The 20,088-nt window shown below is 37.9% G+C and overlaps 2 protein-coding genes across 4 annotated transcripts; both read right to left on the bottom strand.

Moving 5' to 3' along the window:
- Positions 1-677: 677 nt before the first annotated feature.
- On the bottom strand, positions 678-16,975 carry LOC114364538 (transmembrane protein 245). 3 transcript variants are annotated; one of them, XM_028320728.1, is made up of 15 exons: positions 16,449-16,975; positions 16,032-16,178; positions 15,207-15,435; positions 14,418-14,991; positions 13,691-13,862; positions 11,131-11,298; positions 10,371-10,382; positions 9,792-9,848; positions 9,473-9,608; positions 7,976-8,160; positions 7,384-7,518; positions 6,229-6,325; positions 2,868-3,039; positions 2,019-2,198; positions 678-940 (listed from the first exon to the last, which is right to left on the bottom strand). In XM_028320728.1, exons 1-15 carry the CDS (start codon positions 16,809-16,811, stop codon positions 922-924), a joined length of 2,646 nt encoding a protein of 881 aa, XP_028176529.1. In that variant the 5' UTR covers positions 16,812-16,975; the 3' UTR covers positions 678-921. The 3 variants fall into 3 exon arrangements, with proteins under 3 accessions (XP_028176529.1, XP_028176528.1, XP_028176530.1); XM_028320727.1 differs by lacking the exon at positions 9,473-9,608 and having other exon boundaries at positions 9,656-9,848; positions 16,449-16,972; XM_028320729.1 differs by lacking the exons at positions 9,473-9,608; positions 10,371-10,382 and having other exon boundaries at positions 9,656-9,848; positions 16,449-16,972.
- Positions 3,643-5,789, bottom strand: LOC114364540 (uncharacterized). The gene is made up of 2 exons (XM_028320730.1): positions 5,401-5,789; positions 3,643-5,319 (listed from the first exon to the last, which is right to left on the bottom strand). The coding sequence occupies exons 1-2, from the start codon at positions 5,551-5,553 to the stop codon at positions 3,841-3,843; spliced, it is 1,632 nt and encodes a 543-aa protein (XP_028176531.1). The 5' UTR covers positions 5,554-5,789; the 3' UTR covers positions 3,643-3,840.
- Positions 16,976-20,088: the final 3,113 nt, after the last annotated feature.

Below are 20,088 nucleotides of genomic sequence, written 5' to 3'. Positions count from 1 at the left end.
AATTAAATAAAATTAACCCAAAAAAAATTATCCACGCTACATCACTATTTTATCGATATTCTATAGTAGGTAAGCTGTGGGTCATCACTAATTGACATTGCGACGTATAGTTATCTGTGGTTGCGACACTAGCGCTTAACGCATACTTTTGGTACTACACGTCAACTTCGTAACTGTCCTATCCAGAGAGCAGAAATAACAGGAGTAGCAGCGCGCGTTTATTTCCATACAAAAAAATTTCGCCATTTCCTGAGGGGGACGAGGTAATGACATTTGTGTAACAGCTGATGGCGCTGAGACACTATCGATATTTTTGTCGATGAGAATCATTGCTCTATGGTTCATAGTCTATGGCTCGTTTAAAAAAATGATATGAATTAATTTATTATCCTATGGGAGATTCAACATTTCAGAGGTGGAATTGTGTAAAGCAATCGTAATCATTTGACAGTTCATAACGTACGATAAAGTCAGTTAAACAAAGCGTTTGACAGAATAATCGTACGTTATGAACTGTCAAATGATAACGATTGATTTACACAATTCCACCTNTCATTACTCAACATTGTCCAATGACCCCAAGCTACCCATCCTTATCGCTCGCGCGTAATTATATTGCTGTCGCGACTGTGCGACGGGCGTCCGCAGTGAGTGTGCGAGCGCGACAACGACATAAATACGCGCGAGCGATAAGGATGGGTAGCTTGGGGTCATTGGACAAAATTTTACGTGCTCGCAGACCAGACTATAGTGCCTATTTGGTCTAGTACGTTACCTCGCCGTGTTGCTAGGTAACATGAGGCCCCGAAAAAATCATTGAACTGTCCGTGTATGACTGGAACTATGATGATAATTAAGTATGGCGACTGAGTACCATTGCTTACAATTAATTGACATTCGTTAGTTGTCCATGCAAGCCCGTCAGAGAAAAGCACCGAGTCTGTAAAGAAACATCCAATGGTTATAGCGTTTTGATAAAAATAAATTAAATGAATAGTGCAGCTATATGTTGGTGCAAGCAGTTACAAATGATTACGGTAGATTGGCATCAAGAAGAAAGACAAGAAATAGATAAATATAGGGTGTAAAGGTCAGGTTGGCAAAAACTTAGGATTCAAGTCTGGTTAAATAGCAAAATACTACAACATAGGCTTGAATCTATGTTTATGTTAGGCTCGTATTAATATGCATTTTGTACTAAATCTTTATAGGTAATAGGAATGAATATGATTAGTATCTTAAAATTAAAATAATTATATATAATATAAGCATTACATTACACTTAAGTATGTAGTGCATATAAATTAATAGACGAGTAATAAACTAAATAAAATAAAACACTTACCGTGCATCCTTCTAAGACTAATATTCATACAATACACAAATGGTGCTTTGTTTGCTGACAGAAGTACGTGCAAAATATACAATATTTAAAAAAGCTTTAAAACGCGCAAGCTATTGTACATTTTCGTTGATACACACCTTATTATTTAAACAATCCCAATAACGACCTAAATTAACAGAATATTAATCTATATGAGTATTCCAATAATAAACGGATAGCTTCTGATACAAATATTATGAGTGTTATTTACAAAAGGCAAAGTCACGAATGAGGTAAAAGAGGAAGACTATGGATTTTTTTTTATTGTTTGTCTATGGAATTTAAGTACCCAGTATGGACGGGAATAGTCATTTATGGCACCAATTACAGACAAATACAGCTTTTCATTTATGATACAGAGATGTTTTTACAATTAATAAAACAGTTACCGGCAGCAACCTAACAACAATAAAACAACAAATTTACTCAATGAATTTTGAATCGTATAGTATCTAAATAAGATCCAAAATCAAATGAAGCAATTCACCATTGCTGTAGATTGCTGCCGAACTGTACTACCATTATAATATCATCAATCACAAGAAATACATGCCTCATTCGTATGACATATGACATGCTAGTTTTCACCCAAAAAGAAACAAACAAATTATCGAGGTATACGCGTCTGATTTACCTGACTCGGGAGTGGAGTGCTGCTCTTTCCTCAGAGGGGGTGTCCCTCAGGAAGGTCGAGGACAAGTTGAGGACCACCATCAGGCAGCACAACAGGAGTGGGCCTAGGATAGCGCCTTCTGGGCCTAGGTAGAAGATGCCGCCCGCTATGGCTAAGCCTGTGACGTATGGGTGGCCACCGCTGGAATAATTTTATTATAAATGTTGTATAAAGACAGTCATCTTATGAGGATTATGGGAAAGACATAAGCCCCGAATCACTTGTATTTTGAAATCTAAAGTAAAACAGGACATTGACAACAGACAGATTAAAAAATACGTGCCGTGGATGAAAAATTTTTTGCTCATTGGTAGCGTTTGTACTAATTCGGATTCCTTGAAGGTCGCTTCGGCTGATTCTTTTCTATCAGGTGGGATGCGGATTCTCGGTGTAGCTTGCTTCTACCATTGGTCTGATCATCACTTTCCATGTGAGAGGTTGGCTAAGAGCTTTTCCGTTATGGTTACAAAATGCTCATTCATCATCATCGTGACATAGACAGCGGCGTCCAGAAAAGCGGTGGGCGCGGCCTAGGCGATAGGCAGCAGTATTTTTTTTTGTTTAGATTACAAAAAAACATCATTTAGATTCTCAAAAACCTCCTCCTTTTTGAAGTCGGTTAAAAATACTCACTCTTAGATCTCAGCATAGACGGCGGCGTCCAGGAAAGCGATGGGCGCGGCCTGCGCTATAGGCAGCAGCAGTGCCGACATTGGTCTGCCTTGAAGCCACACATCTAACGCCGCGGGGATCCCCGCCAAGGACGGTCATAAGAACGGGGATTCCCCGTTATAGTTACAATATACTCACTCTTTGATCTCAGCATAGACGGCGGCGTCCAGGAAAGCGATGGGCGCGGCCTGAGCTATAGGCAGCAACAGTGCTGACATGGGTCGTCCCTGCAGCCAGACGTCTAACGCCGCGGGAATCCCGGCCAAGTACGGGCCTAGGAACGGAGCCGCGCCCAGAACCGCGGCCAAGACTGCAAATATTATAATCATAAAGATGCAATAGGAGTCTACTATTCGACTTGACATTAACGCAAAGAGCGCAAAATATCACGATAGACCTTTAGATGGTTTACCTAAGATTACTTAATACATTAAGCTTGCTAATTCTGGTGACTTTTTCTACCAGATAAATCGAGACCTGCGAAACCAAAACTTGTAGTTATCGAGTGGCTGCAGTACAAACGCAAATTAAATATCCAGTAATTGATTTAGAAATCTGATGGACAGGTTCCTAATCTGAAATACTGTTTTCAATTTTGTTATATTTAGATTCAGTATACCTATAAACACAGAATAATAACAGTCGTAAAACGACTAGGTTTCAATACAAAGATTTAATTGAATCAATAAGGGTATTTAATAACACATTATCATTCATATCAATTTAAGCAAGCTCTAATGAGTAATTAACTACAGACTTGAAATTTACGAGCTAATTAAATAAATATAATTAAAGTATCTTATTCAGAAATAAGGAAAATAAAACAACATGATTAATTTTATTAATAAAGAGTCTCCAAGAATGACAAGGTGAGATACAGGCCAAGAGCTTCCCCGATGTGGATAAAAAAAAATCTTATAGTAACAAAATAATCTTAATGAGGTCCATAATGATATCACTTGACATAATTAAAAATGAAAAGACTTTATACGCATAAACAATTTTTATTATTTCTGTTGGTGTTGAATATTTTTGTGCAGGTACAGTTAACGATAAGTCGATGATACAAATCGAATATATTTAAATAACAATTAATAATTCAAGTTGAAAATTAAGTTATCTTTTTCTTGTCCATTTGCCTAGGCGGTCTTAACTGAGCGTAGACGTACTTATAAAAGTCCAGCGCTTTCTGCCTGTCATATACGACGTTGTTCCGGCATTGGTTGCCCACACAACGGCTCACATACTCGACAGTCTGAGGCGTTTTAGGCTCTTCAACTGGTCTCTTATGGGTCCCGGTGCTTCTTAAAGTCTCTACGAAGTCTCTAGAAGAATCGAAGACAACCTTGATCGCTGTTCGGTTGGTCATGTTCAAATTGCTGCCCTTGAGCAAGTAGTCTTTGTCTATGGCCGTCATGGCTGCGCTTGCGTCGCCGTTTGGCGAATTCGCTTGTCTTATGAGATAAAAAGTAGGAGCCGGTTCTGTTACATCTTCGTCCGTTGTCATGTCGTTGTTATTATTATGTCTGTCGCTATAGAGCAAACACATCACTTGTGGGTCCAGGTTCAGTTGACACATGTCACTTTCTAACAACAGCTTCACAACTTCAACGGGTAAAGAACACGGCGCGGATATACACGTGTTGTTATTTACTACGTCTAAAAACATGTTATTGAGCTCCACGTTCGTAGGTGATGAGGTCAAATACGATATGTTTCGACATTTGCAGTCGATTTTGTTGTGGTTAACACTCACTGTGGTACCAGCTGATTTGCAACTAGCATAGTCGAATGCAAGAGAGTAGGGTTCCACTGTCCGAATCTTGTTTTTAGAAAAGATGAAGTATTTATTGCTGATCCTCTTCCTTAAACATTTGACACCAATTAAGGAGTTGATTTTGAGTAGATTGATATTGTTATTCGTTATATCAGTATTTACAGATCGCAGTAACAAAGCATTGGAGTAGATATCTTTTATCGTATTCTTTGTCATTTGCAGAACATCTGATGTTATATTAACCACATTTGCAATCAAATCATCAAATACATTGTTGTCTATAACCGCTGTCTTGGTCCTTACAACAATACCTTTAAAGTTCAAATTCTCAATTTTACAGTTCACCATCGAAAAGAGCGTATTATCGTTGCCCATGATAGCTTCTATCGCTTGGTTTTCCACATTGGTTATAGTCACATTTTCGAATTCGATACTTTTGATACCGGTGACATTGTAAATAGCTCGAGTGTTGATTGTGTTTATTTTGCTGTTAACGATACGTATTTTTCTCATCGAATGAGCGCCGATGCATTTCAGTTCTGTGTTAGTGACTGGTGATTTGAATATTTTTCTAGGCAAGGACACGACTTCTCTGGCGTTTTCTATAGTGACTTCAGGCGGCGTTTGTAGCAATGACGTGCTAGACAAAGACACGAATTCGACTCGGTCGCAATCCTTTATTTTGAACCGTTGAAGTTGAGAAGGTCGCTGCAGCAGTGGGCAGTCGAGTACAACTCTCACGTCTCTGCAATTTTGCACGGTTACACTCGTAATGTGATCCGTGTAGTAATCCTTGAGGTGTATGATGAAGTCCTAAAATAATTTGGTGCGATTAATATAAAGAAAATCTTGATTATTAGTTGAAAAATAAAAGATAAATATTTATTTACTTACATTGCTCAGTACATTAGCGCAGGTGTACACGATTTCGTTTGGAAGGTTGTTGTTACAACTCCACTCGGGGCTTTGACAACTCGTGAAATTGATTCTGACTCCAACAGCCGAGTTTAAGATGGCAAAAAGCAACAGGACGATATTGTAAGCCATTTTAGAGGACCGCTGACATTTCGCTGGGAGCGTGGCGGGCGTCGGAGCGCGCAATAAAAATATCACACGAACTACACATGGGCATCATCCCGAGATAATTCTGCTGAATATGACGTTGTAAAAACGGCACGTTTATCGTTCCGCACGAAATTAATAGTTCGTTGAACTTGACATTGCGATCTGGCGCTGATTGGACGCTGAAAATCTGTTTTTGATTAACGCATTATGTCATGCATGTAAACAATAAGTCAAGAGGTATGTAATGTGATAACTGTGAATGTGAATTAATGTTTACGTTCATTTTTTGGCTATTAAAAATAGCTCACAATGACAAGTTACAGATACTTTAGTTTATGATTACTTATATTCGTTAATCTTCGTTTGCGAATTTTGGGGGACCATAATAATTTTGAATTTTTGTTGAGTATTAAATGTCCAGTAGGTGTATGTACCTACCATATTACTATAGCAATAGTAGTAGCGCTAGTATGCATAAGTATTGGCGGGGCACGATCAGTTCAAATCTACGCGACGTGTGAGGTGGCTTGCAAATGCAAAGTGCAATTTTATTGGGTGCTAAAAATAGTAAAATTTATAAAATGACGACGCACCACCGACACTACTATAGTAAGGTAAAAATGCAGGTTACAAAATTGAACAATCGGCAACACTAACCTGAGGGCAAGTAGACAACCTTAGCCCCGAAGAAGTTATGCACTAGCCACGTCCATAATCCGTAGAAGAGGGCCATCTTGAACGAAGCTCTGAACACCTACAACAGAAAAACAACATAAAAATGCAAATAAAGAAGAACTTTATTTAAATACAAAGATTAACTATTGAGCTAAAATTAACTATTGGTGCTACTAAATCAAACTTTCTGGAGTATAAAAATAAGTTCAGACACGGTAATAATATCATACAGTATTGTAACTCCATATAAACCGACGAAACGCGAGCTTTCCTTCGAATTTCAAATCTCGGGACGTGGTCGTAATCCAAAAGTTAGGGGTGTCGCGAATGTGCCGAACGGACGTCGATGGCCTAGTGTTGAAAATGACTAAGGAAGGTGATTGAATTTGACTGACCGTCATTTACGATCTTTGTCAAAAACTAGTATTAGTTATTAACTGTCAGAAATTGTCATTTTCAGTCAGTTTGATTTGAAATGAAAATTATATATTGTATAAAACCAGCTTTTGCCAACGATTTCGCCTGCCTGAAATTAAAGTAACAGGTCATTAAGTACTCATTATGATTAGTAGATTCAAAATTATTTTAGCATATTTTTTTAAATTAAATCTACTAATCACAAAACAACACGCATTTTTATCCTATTCCATTCACAAAGTATTTTGTTTGTCTAAATAAAAAAAATTACAATCACAAAACTAGATAGAAATTCTAAGTAGACAGATATAATTTTATTAGAATGGGTACTGTAGGTAAGCAGCCCTATCGCATGTTGTCATACCGTGACGTACCGCGGGGCTGTTGACATTTTTCTTCAAAAATATGGCCGAGTTGGAATACTGTATTGATAGTATTACCGTGGTTCTGATATCCATTTTTTAACGTAAGGTTCGCGGGGCTGACGAAAGTATGAGACACGGGCACATATCTCAATCTCTCAAATGTATAACGCCTCTATTCACAAACAGTCTCACAATGCGCGTGGACGCACAAGTCGCACAAGGTGACACACGAACCAATCATAGACCTCTATTCAACACTGTGCGTTCGATTTGCTGCTTCACTTAAGCAAGCATCGTTTGTAAATACGGGCGTAAGTATACCTACATACATAAAGTCATAATACTAGACACTTACTTGATTGATAGCAACTGAAAGAGCGATGCCAAGACGTGGTCCGAAGTTGGGCTGCACCCGCGTGATCACTTCAACTGGCTTGTACAGAGCGTTGCTCGACGCCAGCAAGTAGAAGAGGGTCGTAAAAAACACGATCTGTCCAACCATAGATAATTGAATGGTCAGACATTTTGATATATTTGGTGATTAAATGAAGTTACCTTATGTGAAGATTTAAAAAGATTAATGTACGAGGGATTATTTAAAAAAATATGCAACAACACTATATTTTGACCTAATTGTTATATCGAAGACGAAGTAAGAAGTATAATAATCAAGTAGTTGCGTTGCGTCGAGTTATACAATGTTACACGTTTTATAACTAATTGCAACTACTTTTCTTAGATACCTATTACAGTACTGTACGACTGAATGTCGTGAACTTGTGCCTTGATTAGGGATGAGCCTTACACCAACGAGCAAAGTAATAGCGCTTTTAGAGCCACCACGCTGGCTTGCATCCAGTCTCAAATTATAAGTTTTTGGGTGGCTTATAAGGTTTTAACTAAGACCGCCAGAAGGCTAACACACACATCAAGTTAGCATATCTCACCAAGTTAATAAACATGTTGATGATGGCGCCACCACCGCATAGCAGCAGCGAAGTAAAGGCGCCAACTGACCCAGCTAGTAGCGACACGTTGCTCGCCAAAGGCGCCCAGATGTTCGAAGCGATGGCGCTCAGAGTCCCCACGTTGGCTCGTACCCAGTCTATGATGCCCGTGTAGTCGAACATCCCTGAGGAAATGAGCTTTTTAAGTATTTCATTACCAATTTGAAGCATCCGAATTTCAATTCCCATGCGCAGTTTCAAAATTTCTCATCATCATCATCATCATTTCAGCCACAGGACGTCCACTGCTGAACATAGGCCTCCCCCAATGCTTTCCATGTTGATCGATTGGTAGCGGCCTGCGTCCAGCGCTTCCCTGCTACCTTTACGATGTCGTCGGTCCACCTTGTAGGTGGACGTCCCACGCTGCGTTTTCCGGTACGCGGCCTCCATTCCAGAACCTCTCTGCCCCATCGGCCGTCAGTTCTGCGTACTATGTGCCCTGCCCATTGCCACTTCAGCTTGCTAATACGTCGGGCTATGTCAGCGACTTTGGTTCGTTTACGGATCTCCTCATTCAAAATTTCTATTCAGTTTTATTCTGAGCTCTCGTTCCTCCCTAATCAAGGTCTATAATCGTTGACATTCACAAAACTCCCAACTAGGGAAGGCATTTGGGAGTCATATTAGAGGCTTTCATATACAGGGTGTTAGGTAAATGGGTATATGAGCCGACACTAGCTAGCCCATGTTAACATGGGCATATAAATGGTATGGTGAAGTAAGAAATTTGATATCATAATTTTATTTTTTTAAATTTTCATACAAAATAAATTTTATAAAATCCGATAATATGTATTATATCCGATATATCCGGTAAATGGTTACCTAACACCCTGTAGACTAGCGGCCGCCCGCGACTTCGTACGCGCGGACCCCGTTTTACTCGGACTTTCCAGTGTTAGAGATGTCATTAACAAAGTTGTCCCACGAGTCTTGGATGGCTGAGCCGTCGACTTGTGGCCCGACTTGAGCCGTGAAGTGGCCAGACACCCAGCTCTGGTACACGCGGTCCCAGATCTGAATTGTCTGTTGTTCGACGCGAGCTAAACCATACTCAAGTGAACTTACCAGGAGTGTTAGAGACGTCATTGACGAAGTTGTCCCACGAGTCTTGGATGGCTGAGCCGCCGACTTGAGGCCTGACTTGGGCTGTGAAGTGGCCAGATACCCAGCTCTGGTACACGCGGTCTCAGATCTCAAGTATCTGTTGTTCGACGCGAGCTAAACCACTAACTACTTATGATGACGTACCAAGAGTGTTAGAGACGTCATTGACGAAGTTGTCCCACGAGTCTTGGATGGCTGAGCCGTCGACTTGAGGCCCGACTTGAGCTGTGAAGTGGCCAGACACCCAGCTTTGGTACACGCGGTCCCAGATCTGAATTGTCTGTTGTTCGACGCGAGCTAAACCACTTACTACTTAAGATGACTTACCAGGAGTGTTAGAGACGTCATTAACGAAGTTGTCCCACGAGTCTTGGATGGCTGAGCCGTCGACTTGAGGCCCGACTTGAGCTGTGAAGTGGCCAGACACCCAGCTCTGGTACACGCGGTCCCAGATCTCAAGTATCTGTTGCACGACGAGAGCTAAACCACTTACTACTTAAGATGACTTACCAGGAGTGTTAGAGACGTCATTGACGAAGTTGTCCCACGAGTCTTGGATGGCTGAGCCGTCGACTTGAGGCCCGACTTGAGCTGTGAAGTGGCCAGACACCCAGCTCTGGTACACGCGGTCCCAGATCTCAAGTATCTGTTGTTCGACGCGAGCTATCTTCTCCGGGTCGCCTTCTTTGAGAATGCTTTTCACCTGTAAAGTTGTTTGAAGTTGCATAGCTAGTTTTAAAGCAACGCTATAAATTGATGAAATGTTTTTTTCTTTTATTTTATTATTTTCTTGTGATGACACAAGAAATAAATCAACAAAAGGTGATTTTAGTGTCAAACTTGGATGCTTGAATTTATGTTATTTCCGTGGGATATGATTTTTCATTCTAATGCTAGCATGAGTAGCATGAACTTTGACGTATTGACTGAAAAAATACCTTATGATTTTTTGGACTGAGTGGTTTAGAAACTTAACTATGTTCTTTTCTCTATACGCATGCGCCTGTGTGACGAGACTATTACTCAATACTTTACCACATTAGGTTTTACAACTTAAACAGAACAATGTGGAGTTACGGCACAGCAACTTTTGGATGAGCCAGAAAGATAATTTAAATAGAATAAAAACCGGTCGAGGAAGGTGTTAAGATGTCGTTGGTGGTCGATTATTTTTCAAGGCATGATTTTTGATATGAACATGCTGCTTTCTAAATATTATACTTACATAGTCTCCTATCTGTAAACGTTGTGTAGATATCCATTGCAAGCGAAATAATTTTGACAAGTTAATACAATACAGGGTGTAAGGGACAGATTGGGAAGAACTGAAACTGTGCACTTAAATCATTGCCAAATGTATGGATCTTTAAGCGAACTGTTTACGTTTTCTCAGCCTGTATCTTACGTCCTATACAAACTACAAAAAGTAAAGGTCCAGTCTGTCCTCTGGGTAAATGAAACAACAAAACACAGATGTATAAAACACAGCATGCATAGTAATTTCAACAAGGCGAATTGAAGTATTGATTGACTTGGCTATTAATTAAAAATTCTATCCTACACCACGTCAAGTACAAGTACATATCTATTTTCTTTTAATTTGTTATTATAGAAAATATGTACTAGAACTAAACTAATATAAGGGATAACAATAAACAATGTAGTAGTTAACACCATCAACCAACAATTCGAAGATATTGTAACTTATTTAGTTGGCGAACTAGTGACGTCATATCATGCCAATGTACAGACGTCAGCAGCACACACAATAATATTTTGGTAGTTTTGGCAGGTTATAAAACCATATATAATAAGAAAACTTACAGTGAAATAAACGATTATATTCTAAAAAATTAAATTAAGCAGGTACCTATGTCAATTTATCAGAGGTGTCTAATTAACTACCCTACATTATATTTTTCATAAGTAAAAAAAAATAATTTAAAACAAGCAATTATGTATACTCGTAGAACTATAATACTCACTCCAGTAGAGATTCCTTCCCGCCCATACGTATAGGCGTTGTCAATAAGCGAGTCCAGTTTCTCTTCCCAGCCCTCGGGGAGGTAAGCATGTAGTTCGCTGTTTTGAACGAAAGTGCTGTTTAGAAGACTGCCACTGAGCTGCACCACGACTATCGCCTCTGAGTATATCTGGAATAGAGTTCAAGTTTGAATATGTTTTTTGGTTGTGAACTTGATCATAGATGGCAGAAAATCTGCGAAATACGTTAGGCATATCCCACCAAAAATATTATAATGTAAAATGTAATATGACCCGCACTGTCATGAAATGATCTACCGTCTGCTTGTAGAGTTTAGAGAGTTATACTCTACAAGTTACAGTGGCGTAGCGTGGCTTTTCGCCGCCCGGGGCCGTCCGGAAATCCGCCGCCCTTTATTTTAATTATAAATATTTTAAAGTTTAAATATTATATTGAATGGACTTCAGGTACACTATTCGCCTTATTTGTTGAAAGTCAAAATAAACTACCACGCACTGCTTCAGAAGGAAAATACATTAAAGAGAAGCAATTGCTTGAAACCCACAGGAAGATTGATTTTCTTAAATAGCTCAGCTTTATTATGTAACACTAGGTGTATACAGTATAACAATAAACAATAATAACAAGTATTAAAGTATTTATTTGTCAATTGAGTGAGAGTAAATATTATCTTAAATTATAGTAGGTATAATAGTGCTCATTGAACTTAGAAGGAATAACATACAGTGTGAGTCACGTTAAAGTGTACATATGAAAATAGATGAAACTAGACCTATTTTTATCGACAAAAAAGAGGTCAAAAAATTTTTGAGTTTTTTTTAATTTTTTATGGTTTTTTTTTTCTTCCAATTACTTATTGTAAAGAAAACGTAATAACTTTTAAACTAAGCGGTATATCCTGATAAAATAAAAACAGTAATAATGCTTAATAACAGGCAATATTAAAAAAATACATAAAATACACAAAAAGGCCAACAAATAATAAAAAATTCGTGTTTTTTTTTGTTTTTTGATAAATTTCTCCAAAAAATGCTCCTATAACAGGTGGTTTTTATTACTTTGTATTATTCTCTATCGTATTATCTTTGTAAAACCAAAAATCGCATGTCTCTATCCCTATCACAACATTTGCTATGATCGTTTGAACAAAGGCCTGCCACAACATTATTCTCTGCTACAGTTAGAGACCATTTTAATTTTAACTAAAATGCTTATTTTACTTCGAAATCTTTTGTTTTTATTTGAAATCTAACTTTTCTTTATCAAAATAAGAAATCTAGAGCCATTTTCAGTTTCGTTGTTAACGAAGCGTTGAATGGCGCGCCCGGAGAGGCTTAGTTCAAACGATCATTGCAAACGTTGTGATAGGAATAGGGACATGCGATTTTTGATTTTACGAAGGTAATACGATAGATAATAATACAAAGTAATAAAAACCACCGGTTATAGGGGCATTTTTTGGAGAAATTTATCAAATAACCAAAAAAACACGAATTTAAAAGCAGATTTTATAATATGTATAATATGTATCGAAGCTATTTTTTAAAATAATTTGTTTGAATTCATTAGATATTTGCAGCAAGTTACAGATTTAATTACTGCTAAAAGTTACCATTTTAGCTAATTTTGAATTTCGAACTTGCAGAATATAATAAATACACGGTTTTAAAAGTAGCTTAGATATGGCTTTAACTATTTACAAACCACTTTTTTATTTCGGTTTGTAACAAGAGAAATCACGAAAGATTATCTGTGGCGCAAGTTTTAGAGGGATAAGTAAGCTCCTTAAATATTTTTGTTACTATTACTTAAAAAAATATTATTAAAAATGTACTCTTCGTGCTTTTTTCAATGCAAAATCTTTTACACAATCGTCGATATCAAATTGTATCTCATTTTTCAATTGCCAGTATAGCTAGATTTGTTAGTCTCAACGTAGACATAGTCGATTTTTTTTCCTTGTTCATGCAATGTTTTTTTTCTTATCCGCCGCCCCCTTTCATATGCCGCCCGGGGCCATGGCCCCCCCTGCCCCCCCCAAGCTACGCCACTGACAAGTTAAAAGATTTTTCACTAGTCGCGCGGTTATTGATTGTTGCACACATACTGTGCTGTGAAATTGTTTGTTTTTTGTTGTGCGACATGAATCAAAATTAGCAATCGTTCATCATAATTTATACTTAATTAAGAGTATCACATTAATAAATGAAAGAGCTACATTACGAGTATAACACTGCGAATAAAAATCATTGCCTGTGAAATCATATGAATAAAAATCATCATTTCATAGAATGAAAAATAACAATCATTTCCATGCCTACTACCCATCTTTATCGCTCGTGCGTATTTATATTGCTGTCGCGCTTGCACACTCACTGTGCAACGGGCGACCGCAGCGACCGGTCTTTACCATTTCTTTAGTATATTTAAAGCCTACTTACAAGAAAATGCTTTATAAGACACTGGCTACTTTTACTCTAGCCATATACAAAAAAAAAGATGCATTGAAAATATTGAAATGTACTGAATTTCGTATTTACCTGTATGCAAATGAATATCGTAGCGACAGTAGCGAAGAAGATGAGTCCCATGATGACGATGCACGTGGACACCGTGTCGACGGAATCGTACGCGATCTCGCTGAATCTGCTGTTGCATAGCGACATCATCTTGCCGATGCCTCGGATGTGAGCCGGGACGAGTGCTGAGTGCCTAGAAATAAACATAAAAAAAATTAAAATAATTAGTAGTATTAGATTTTACTAACTCAAATAATACTGCGGGCGGCGCAGGACCGGTCGTTGGGAAATCCTTGAGAGGCCTTTGTCCAGCAGTGGACGTCATTTGGTCGAAACGAACGAATACTCAAAGGCAATGCTGAGCAGGGATGTCTATAAACTAGTGGGCATCTGCCAGCTTAGGATGCGCGCGAAAAGAATGATCTTATCACCTAAAATAATAAAAACGATGTCACGTTTAAGGATCTTGGAGAAGGTTCCCATAATTTCCTTTAATTGTGTAGCACTAGATAAGCGAAATTAGAAATAGAGAAATGTTTCTCCTAACATAGTAATTAATTATATGCATTGTAAAGGTATTTTCACAGTGCCACATGGTGTATGAATGTGGTATGAACAGTACATTATATGAGACACGGATCTGTCACAATTTTAAACAATACAGCAAGCTTGGCATTATGAACAGTCCTTTACGTGATTGGTTTACTAGTTAGCTTTCGAAATAAATAAAATGATAGCCAATATTCACCTATCATTCCACCAGCATTTGATTTTGCCCATAACATTATTGTACTGATTCTCGCAAAACAGCCATACTCCGAAGTAATCTAGCAGTTTCTTTATAACGTGTATCGCTAGAAAGAAAAGCATTACTGGCAGCAACCATATATGTTTCCATACTAGCATACAGAAACATCCGAAGAATAAAAGCTTGAAGTACAATGCTGTCTCTTCATCGTTATCAAAGTTGCTTCGCATGTAATTTTCATCTAGAGACCTTTGCTTGAAAGATGCTATGAAGCGATTATCAAAGGCAGTTTTCATTTTTGTATTTGATAGTGGTAATGCGGATAAGGTTCTAGTTTTGTACAGCATTTTAGCATGTCTTGGAGAACTCTGTATTGGTTCATTGGATGTCCAGCTTCCCCTTTTTGTGATAGTGTCAGGCGTAACCGGTGAAGGAGTTTCTTTTTCAGGCGATGATTCTTGTTCACTGGTAGATTGTACAACTTCTGGAGGTTTTTCTTCAGTTGGACTAGTTACTTGTTTGTGTTCATTTGTGATGACATTGTGTAGTGCAACAAGCATAGAAGCTTCTGGATCTGTAATTTCGAAAAAAAAAAAGGTTTTAAAGATGTATTATTTTACAAATTCCCTTTACTTCTCCAGGAATGTTATGTGTTGTGGTAAGTTTAGTTCTGCAATCAGATTGAACTTGTGACTTCATGCATTGGCAGTCCCATGAGCAAAGCTATTGTTACCTCAATATAAGACAGTATATTATTAATAATATCAGAATTTGTATTATTTAATATACCTTTCATCAACAGTTGTTTATGTACATCCAAAACTTCAAGGGCAAAGCCAGCAATACAGATGGCTTGTAGAAACACAAATGTGTAAACCTGGTACGTGCCAGTGAGGCTTGCAAGGAAACAAGTTATAACAAGCCATGGCAGCTGAGAGGTTCCTCTGAACAGGCTTGCCCTTTGTGGTGTCCATAGAATGTAAACGCTTATAAAATACGCTATAGCAATGGTGAGTGTCTGAAAATAAAATAGATAAAGTTGTATGGTTACATAGTATTTTTTAACTTTATATTAATTAGGTACCTAAGAATCCTAACCATAGTTTCATGGAATACATATTATTAATTTACTCTAAGTCTTAGTTCTCTAGTCTTAGAGTCTAAGATGTATATGTATGATTAGTAATCATAACTCATACTAAAATATCTAAGTGGCTTGATCAAACATAGAATGTGACTCAGGGCAGTGATTAATGGATGTGTTGCCTTGTAATCTAAGAAATAGCGAGTAGGTGTACTCATCACTAATAAACTCTGAGTGGTTTGGAATGTAATCATTGTCACCTATGGAAAATTAATATTGTGTTACAAAGATAGCAAAGAAACTAAACCTATTTTACTTTACGTCAAGTTTCTTCTCCATAATTTTATTTACAATCAATAATGTATTCAATTATTGAACAAGTATGTACCTACAGACGACAGCACATCAGATTACCCATTTCTTTTTTGTTTTATTTGTAAATTCACTTTTATTAAAACTGCATAAGACCACAGTATTTACCTTGATGTGCCATCGTCTGTACAACCACAAAAATGTTATAAGTCACTTACAATGTATGAACTGCATAAATAAATGAGCATAGTAGTGGAGTGGCCCACGAAGCTGCATATTTGCCAGAATATGCAAGCAAAACTCCTCGGCACCGAGTTGTATAGCCATGGCAACACATATATAGTAGAGAGCAACGCTATCACAGTCTGGAAAAAGATACACAGTATTTAGTAAATGTTTTTATTTAACAACATAAACAGAGCTCTTAGCACAAAATTTTTTAGAAATTATTTTTAGTTTTTAAAAACATGCTCAGTAGGCAAGTCTGTTCTATAATAAATGTTAATATTAAAGAACACAATCTAAAACATTGTGTAGAATTAATTTAAATACATTTGAATAGCAAAGAAAGATTCAACGTTGTACTTGTTTAGAAGAATGAGACCTTGAAAACCACAAATAGAAGTTTGACATACCTTGTAATGTTCTCTAAATTGCTGTCCCACTGTGTCTGAAGCAAAGTTCATCACATTCATAGGAATAACCATTAGTCCTACTAAGACTGAGGTACGAGACTTGTCCAAATCTTCGAACCATGACTTGATTTGTCGCGCGAGTTTGTATTTAAAAGGGTGGAGAATAGAACCAACTAACAAAGCCCAAAATAAGGGTTTAAAGAAGGGCTCTAAGATTAAGAACAGCACATAAACCGCAGCACAACAAATAGTTAAAATAAAAAGAGCAAAGGCGTTATAAAACCCATGTTTCATCGGCTTTTCGTTGCCTTCAGACAAGCCACCTATTATGTTAAATATATTTTCAAATGGCGATTGCTGCATGTTTAAAACTTAATGATAACAATATTAACACAGGGAAAAGGCTATGAGATCATAGTTAAATTTTTCGGAAATTCTCCTGAGTATTGTTGTGACTGACATTGAAGACAGCTGTGTTGCGTCAGTTTGACATTGACGTTAATGACAATGACATTCAATTTCATTTGCGAAGTTAGTTTAATTTCGAAGATTCCGTGGAGGGTAGTTGAACAGTTAAGCCTAGGGCGGACCAAACGCGGGGCAGTAGCAACGCAGTTTGAATGCGGGCCCGCGCAAGTTGTAATACAAGAAACTCTTTGAAGTATGCCACACCAAATTTGAACGCGGGCCCGCGCTCCTACCGCGCCGCACTGCAGTTGCAACTGCCGAAATACAAACGAGGAGGCGGCGCGGGTGCGGGACAGAAGCGACGCGAACGCGGGCCCGCGCTGTTGTATTACTATGATGGCGGCCATATTAGCATGACACACCGGACGCAGGGCGGTAGCAGCGCGTTGAAAGCGGATTTCGAATATTTAAATTTTTGACAACCGCCCGCGTTGCTACTGCTTTGAAACTGCGCTGCTTTCAGTGTGCCTCAGCCGCGCTGCAACTGACCCGCACTGCTTCTGACCCGCGTTTAGTCTGTGGAAGCCTTTATTATTTAATGCATATTGATCGGTGTTTCGTCCGTTATTAAAGTACAGTAAAGTGATAGGTATATTATTAAAAAAAACATTGGTTCGAAACACTTTGAATTTGCGCGCATGAGCCATACACGGTGTCAAGCGAGTTTTCGTGTCAACACATAGGTACTCGTAGTGCTCGTAGTGTCAACAACTCGCTTTCTACACGTTTTAGATCGTCGATCCTAATGGGCAGTCATACCCGTAGTAGGCGTCTTGAAATTGCTTACGGGAATGGGCTGATTGCTGATGAACCCTGAGTTTTAATTGCCAATAATAAAAGAAGTAGGTACCCGTAAATAAAAATTAACATTGAAACAACAACAACGTAATAATTTATTTTATTTTATTTAAACACAATCAACTACTGTAATTAACGTGGCGGTAACGGTTAGTAAGAAAGAAGAAGTTACATACAGTATTTATGGATATTTTTATTTTTTAATATTAATTTTGCTGTAAAAAAATGATCTGCACTCAAAAACAAATACAATAAACGCCAAACTATATCCCACAAGGAGTACACAGAATGCTTCCCTAAACTGATGCAACCACTCACGAGACTTCGGCATATTCCGCTGCTTAATGAAATGACTCTGAAATAGGATATCACGTAATTTCTTTTTTTGGAGACCGCCAAATAGTATTCTTTGTGAAATTTTTTCGTAAGACCTGAACAAAGTGGTACCGCGTTCAAATAATGTCGTCCGCATCAGGAGCGCCAGTGGTTCAATCGTTTGATATACTTCAGGTTCACCCGTTGAATCCAAAAATTGCCAAGAAAGAGTTTGATATTCCAAATCAGATACTGCAGTGTACAATTTTTCATTCCGTCTATCCATAAGCTCGTGCAAACATATAATTGAGGCTGTGCATTCAGGAGGATCTGTAGACTCAAAATTTCTCTTCCACATAGGGCTTCTCAACGGTTTACATGTAGACAATGCCTCGCTTAAACGATTTATTTGATATCCTCGTATCGGATTTGTTGTAGCACTTAGTATATAAGCCTGAACCATGAATGTTATAAAGAAAACAGAAAACAACATGCAACATACAATCATCCTGAGAGAACTTTTCTTTTTCATCGTATGCGTATTTACACAGATGTTGCCAAGAATATATCCGAAGACAATAAAAATGTCTCGAATGGTATCCTTTTTCTTCTTTTCGAAAATAGAAAAATGTACAACAGCAAAGCAGAAGAATGCAATTAGCAGGAGAATGATGACGGTGGTGGATATACTGAATTGTCTGAGCACCGCTGGCCAGTTGTTCATGAATGGAGCGCGTGCGACCATCACGCGACTGTTGTCCATTAGAAACGGATATGTATTATCCATGGCTCTCGCTCGAGGGTAATGAACCAAATACCCTCCCGCAGCACCATCCACGTCGCCCGACTCAATCAAACTAACCATTCCTGTAAAGGTGAAATTCTTGAGAACTGTCCCAAAATCCATGTTTATCGGATATTGCACATATTCTAAGTTAATTCCTTCCGCTTCTGCCCACATCGACAGAACATCTTGAGTAATTCCCGGCCCCAATGTGTGGTTGAAACTGGTGAAGGGCCAGTAGTCGTGAGTGACTATTTTAACATGACACCCTTTTAGTGTTTCTGGTATTTTGTACCGAAATATATTTTCTGTACCACTCAGTCCCGAGCATTGTGAGACCAATTCCAATGTAGTGATTGCTGGTTTTCCGCAGACATCTGACTGAGGGTTGAATGCATAGACTTCATAATCGGTCCCACTCTCACTTGGTGTGAGAACAGTCACATTGAAAATATTAAGCTTCCATAGCAAGCCAGACACTAGTTGAATATGACCGTCTAGGTGATCCACAACTATAATAAAATTTACTCGTGGATTAAAGAAAAAGTCATTTCTAAGTTTCTGTATACCATTTTGTAATTGTTGCATGTCATCACACTGTATTATGTAAAATATGTTTGGAAACATATTCGGCCAAAAAAATGAACGAGATATAAATCTTACGGGGGTTTCATGCAACATAGTCAATTCATTGATTTCTTTGAAATTGACGAAGGTCAAGTCGGTAACATATCCAGTCGTTTTAATGATATTTTCAATGCAGTTAGCCACTTTATACTTTTCTGAATTAACATGCATCATTAGGCAATTGATGAAAGTAACGGTAAAAAGGAAACAAATTAAGAAAATCTTAGCGTAATGCATATTTTGGAAATGATACGATGGGTCTGATTCCTATAACTTGCAGGTTAAGAATAATCAGGTTATTCTCAAAATTACTTGGAGTTGTATGAAAGTGATAAATGGAGAATCTTAAGTGGTTTTACTTGTATTGTGATAATAATTTCCATTTGCAGCTAATGGAGGGCTAATGAAGTAACAATCTTGTTTGCTTAGTAATAAAAACGCTAGGAAGAGTTATTCTGTACAATTGAATGTAACATAATTTTATTTGTCATTGTGTACCTTTCATAAATATTATTACAATCAATAAACACAACGTGAAATATCACCGAAAGTAACTAATTATTATTCATTACATAAAGTAAATACAATGCTTTCAGTAATGTCATTAGGGTAATTTGTAAGTACAAGTCCATTAGTCGAATGTTTAGC

This window comes from Ostrinia furnacalis, unplaced genomic scaffold (assembly GCF_004193835.3).
Source record: "Ostrinia furnacalis isolate ACB-3 unplaced genomic scaffold, ASM419383v2 OfSCF7447, whole genome shotgun sequence".
NCBI lineage: Eukaryota > Metazoa > Arthropoda > Insecta > Lepidoptera > Crambidae > Ostrinia > Ostrinia furnacalis.
Note: the sequence above shows the minus strand (reverse complement) of the source record. Positions and strands in the feature narration are given on the sequence as shown.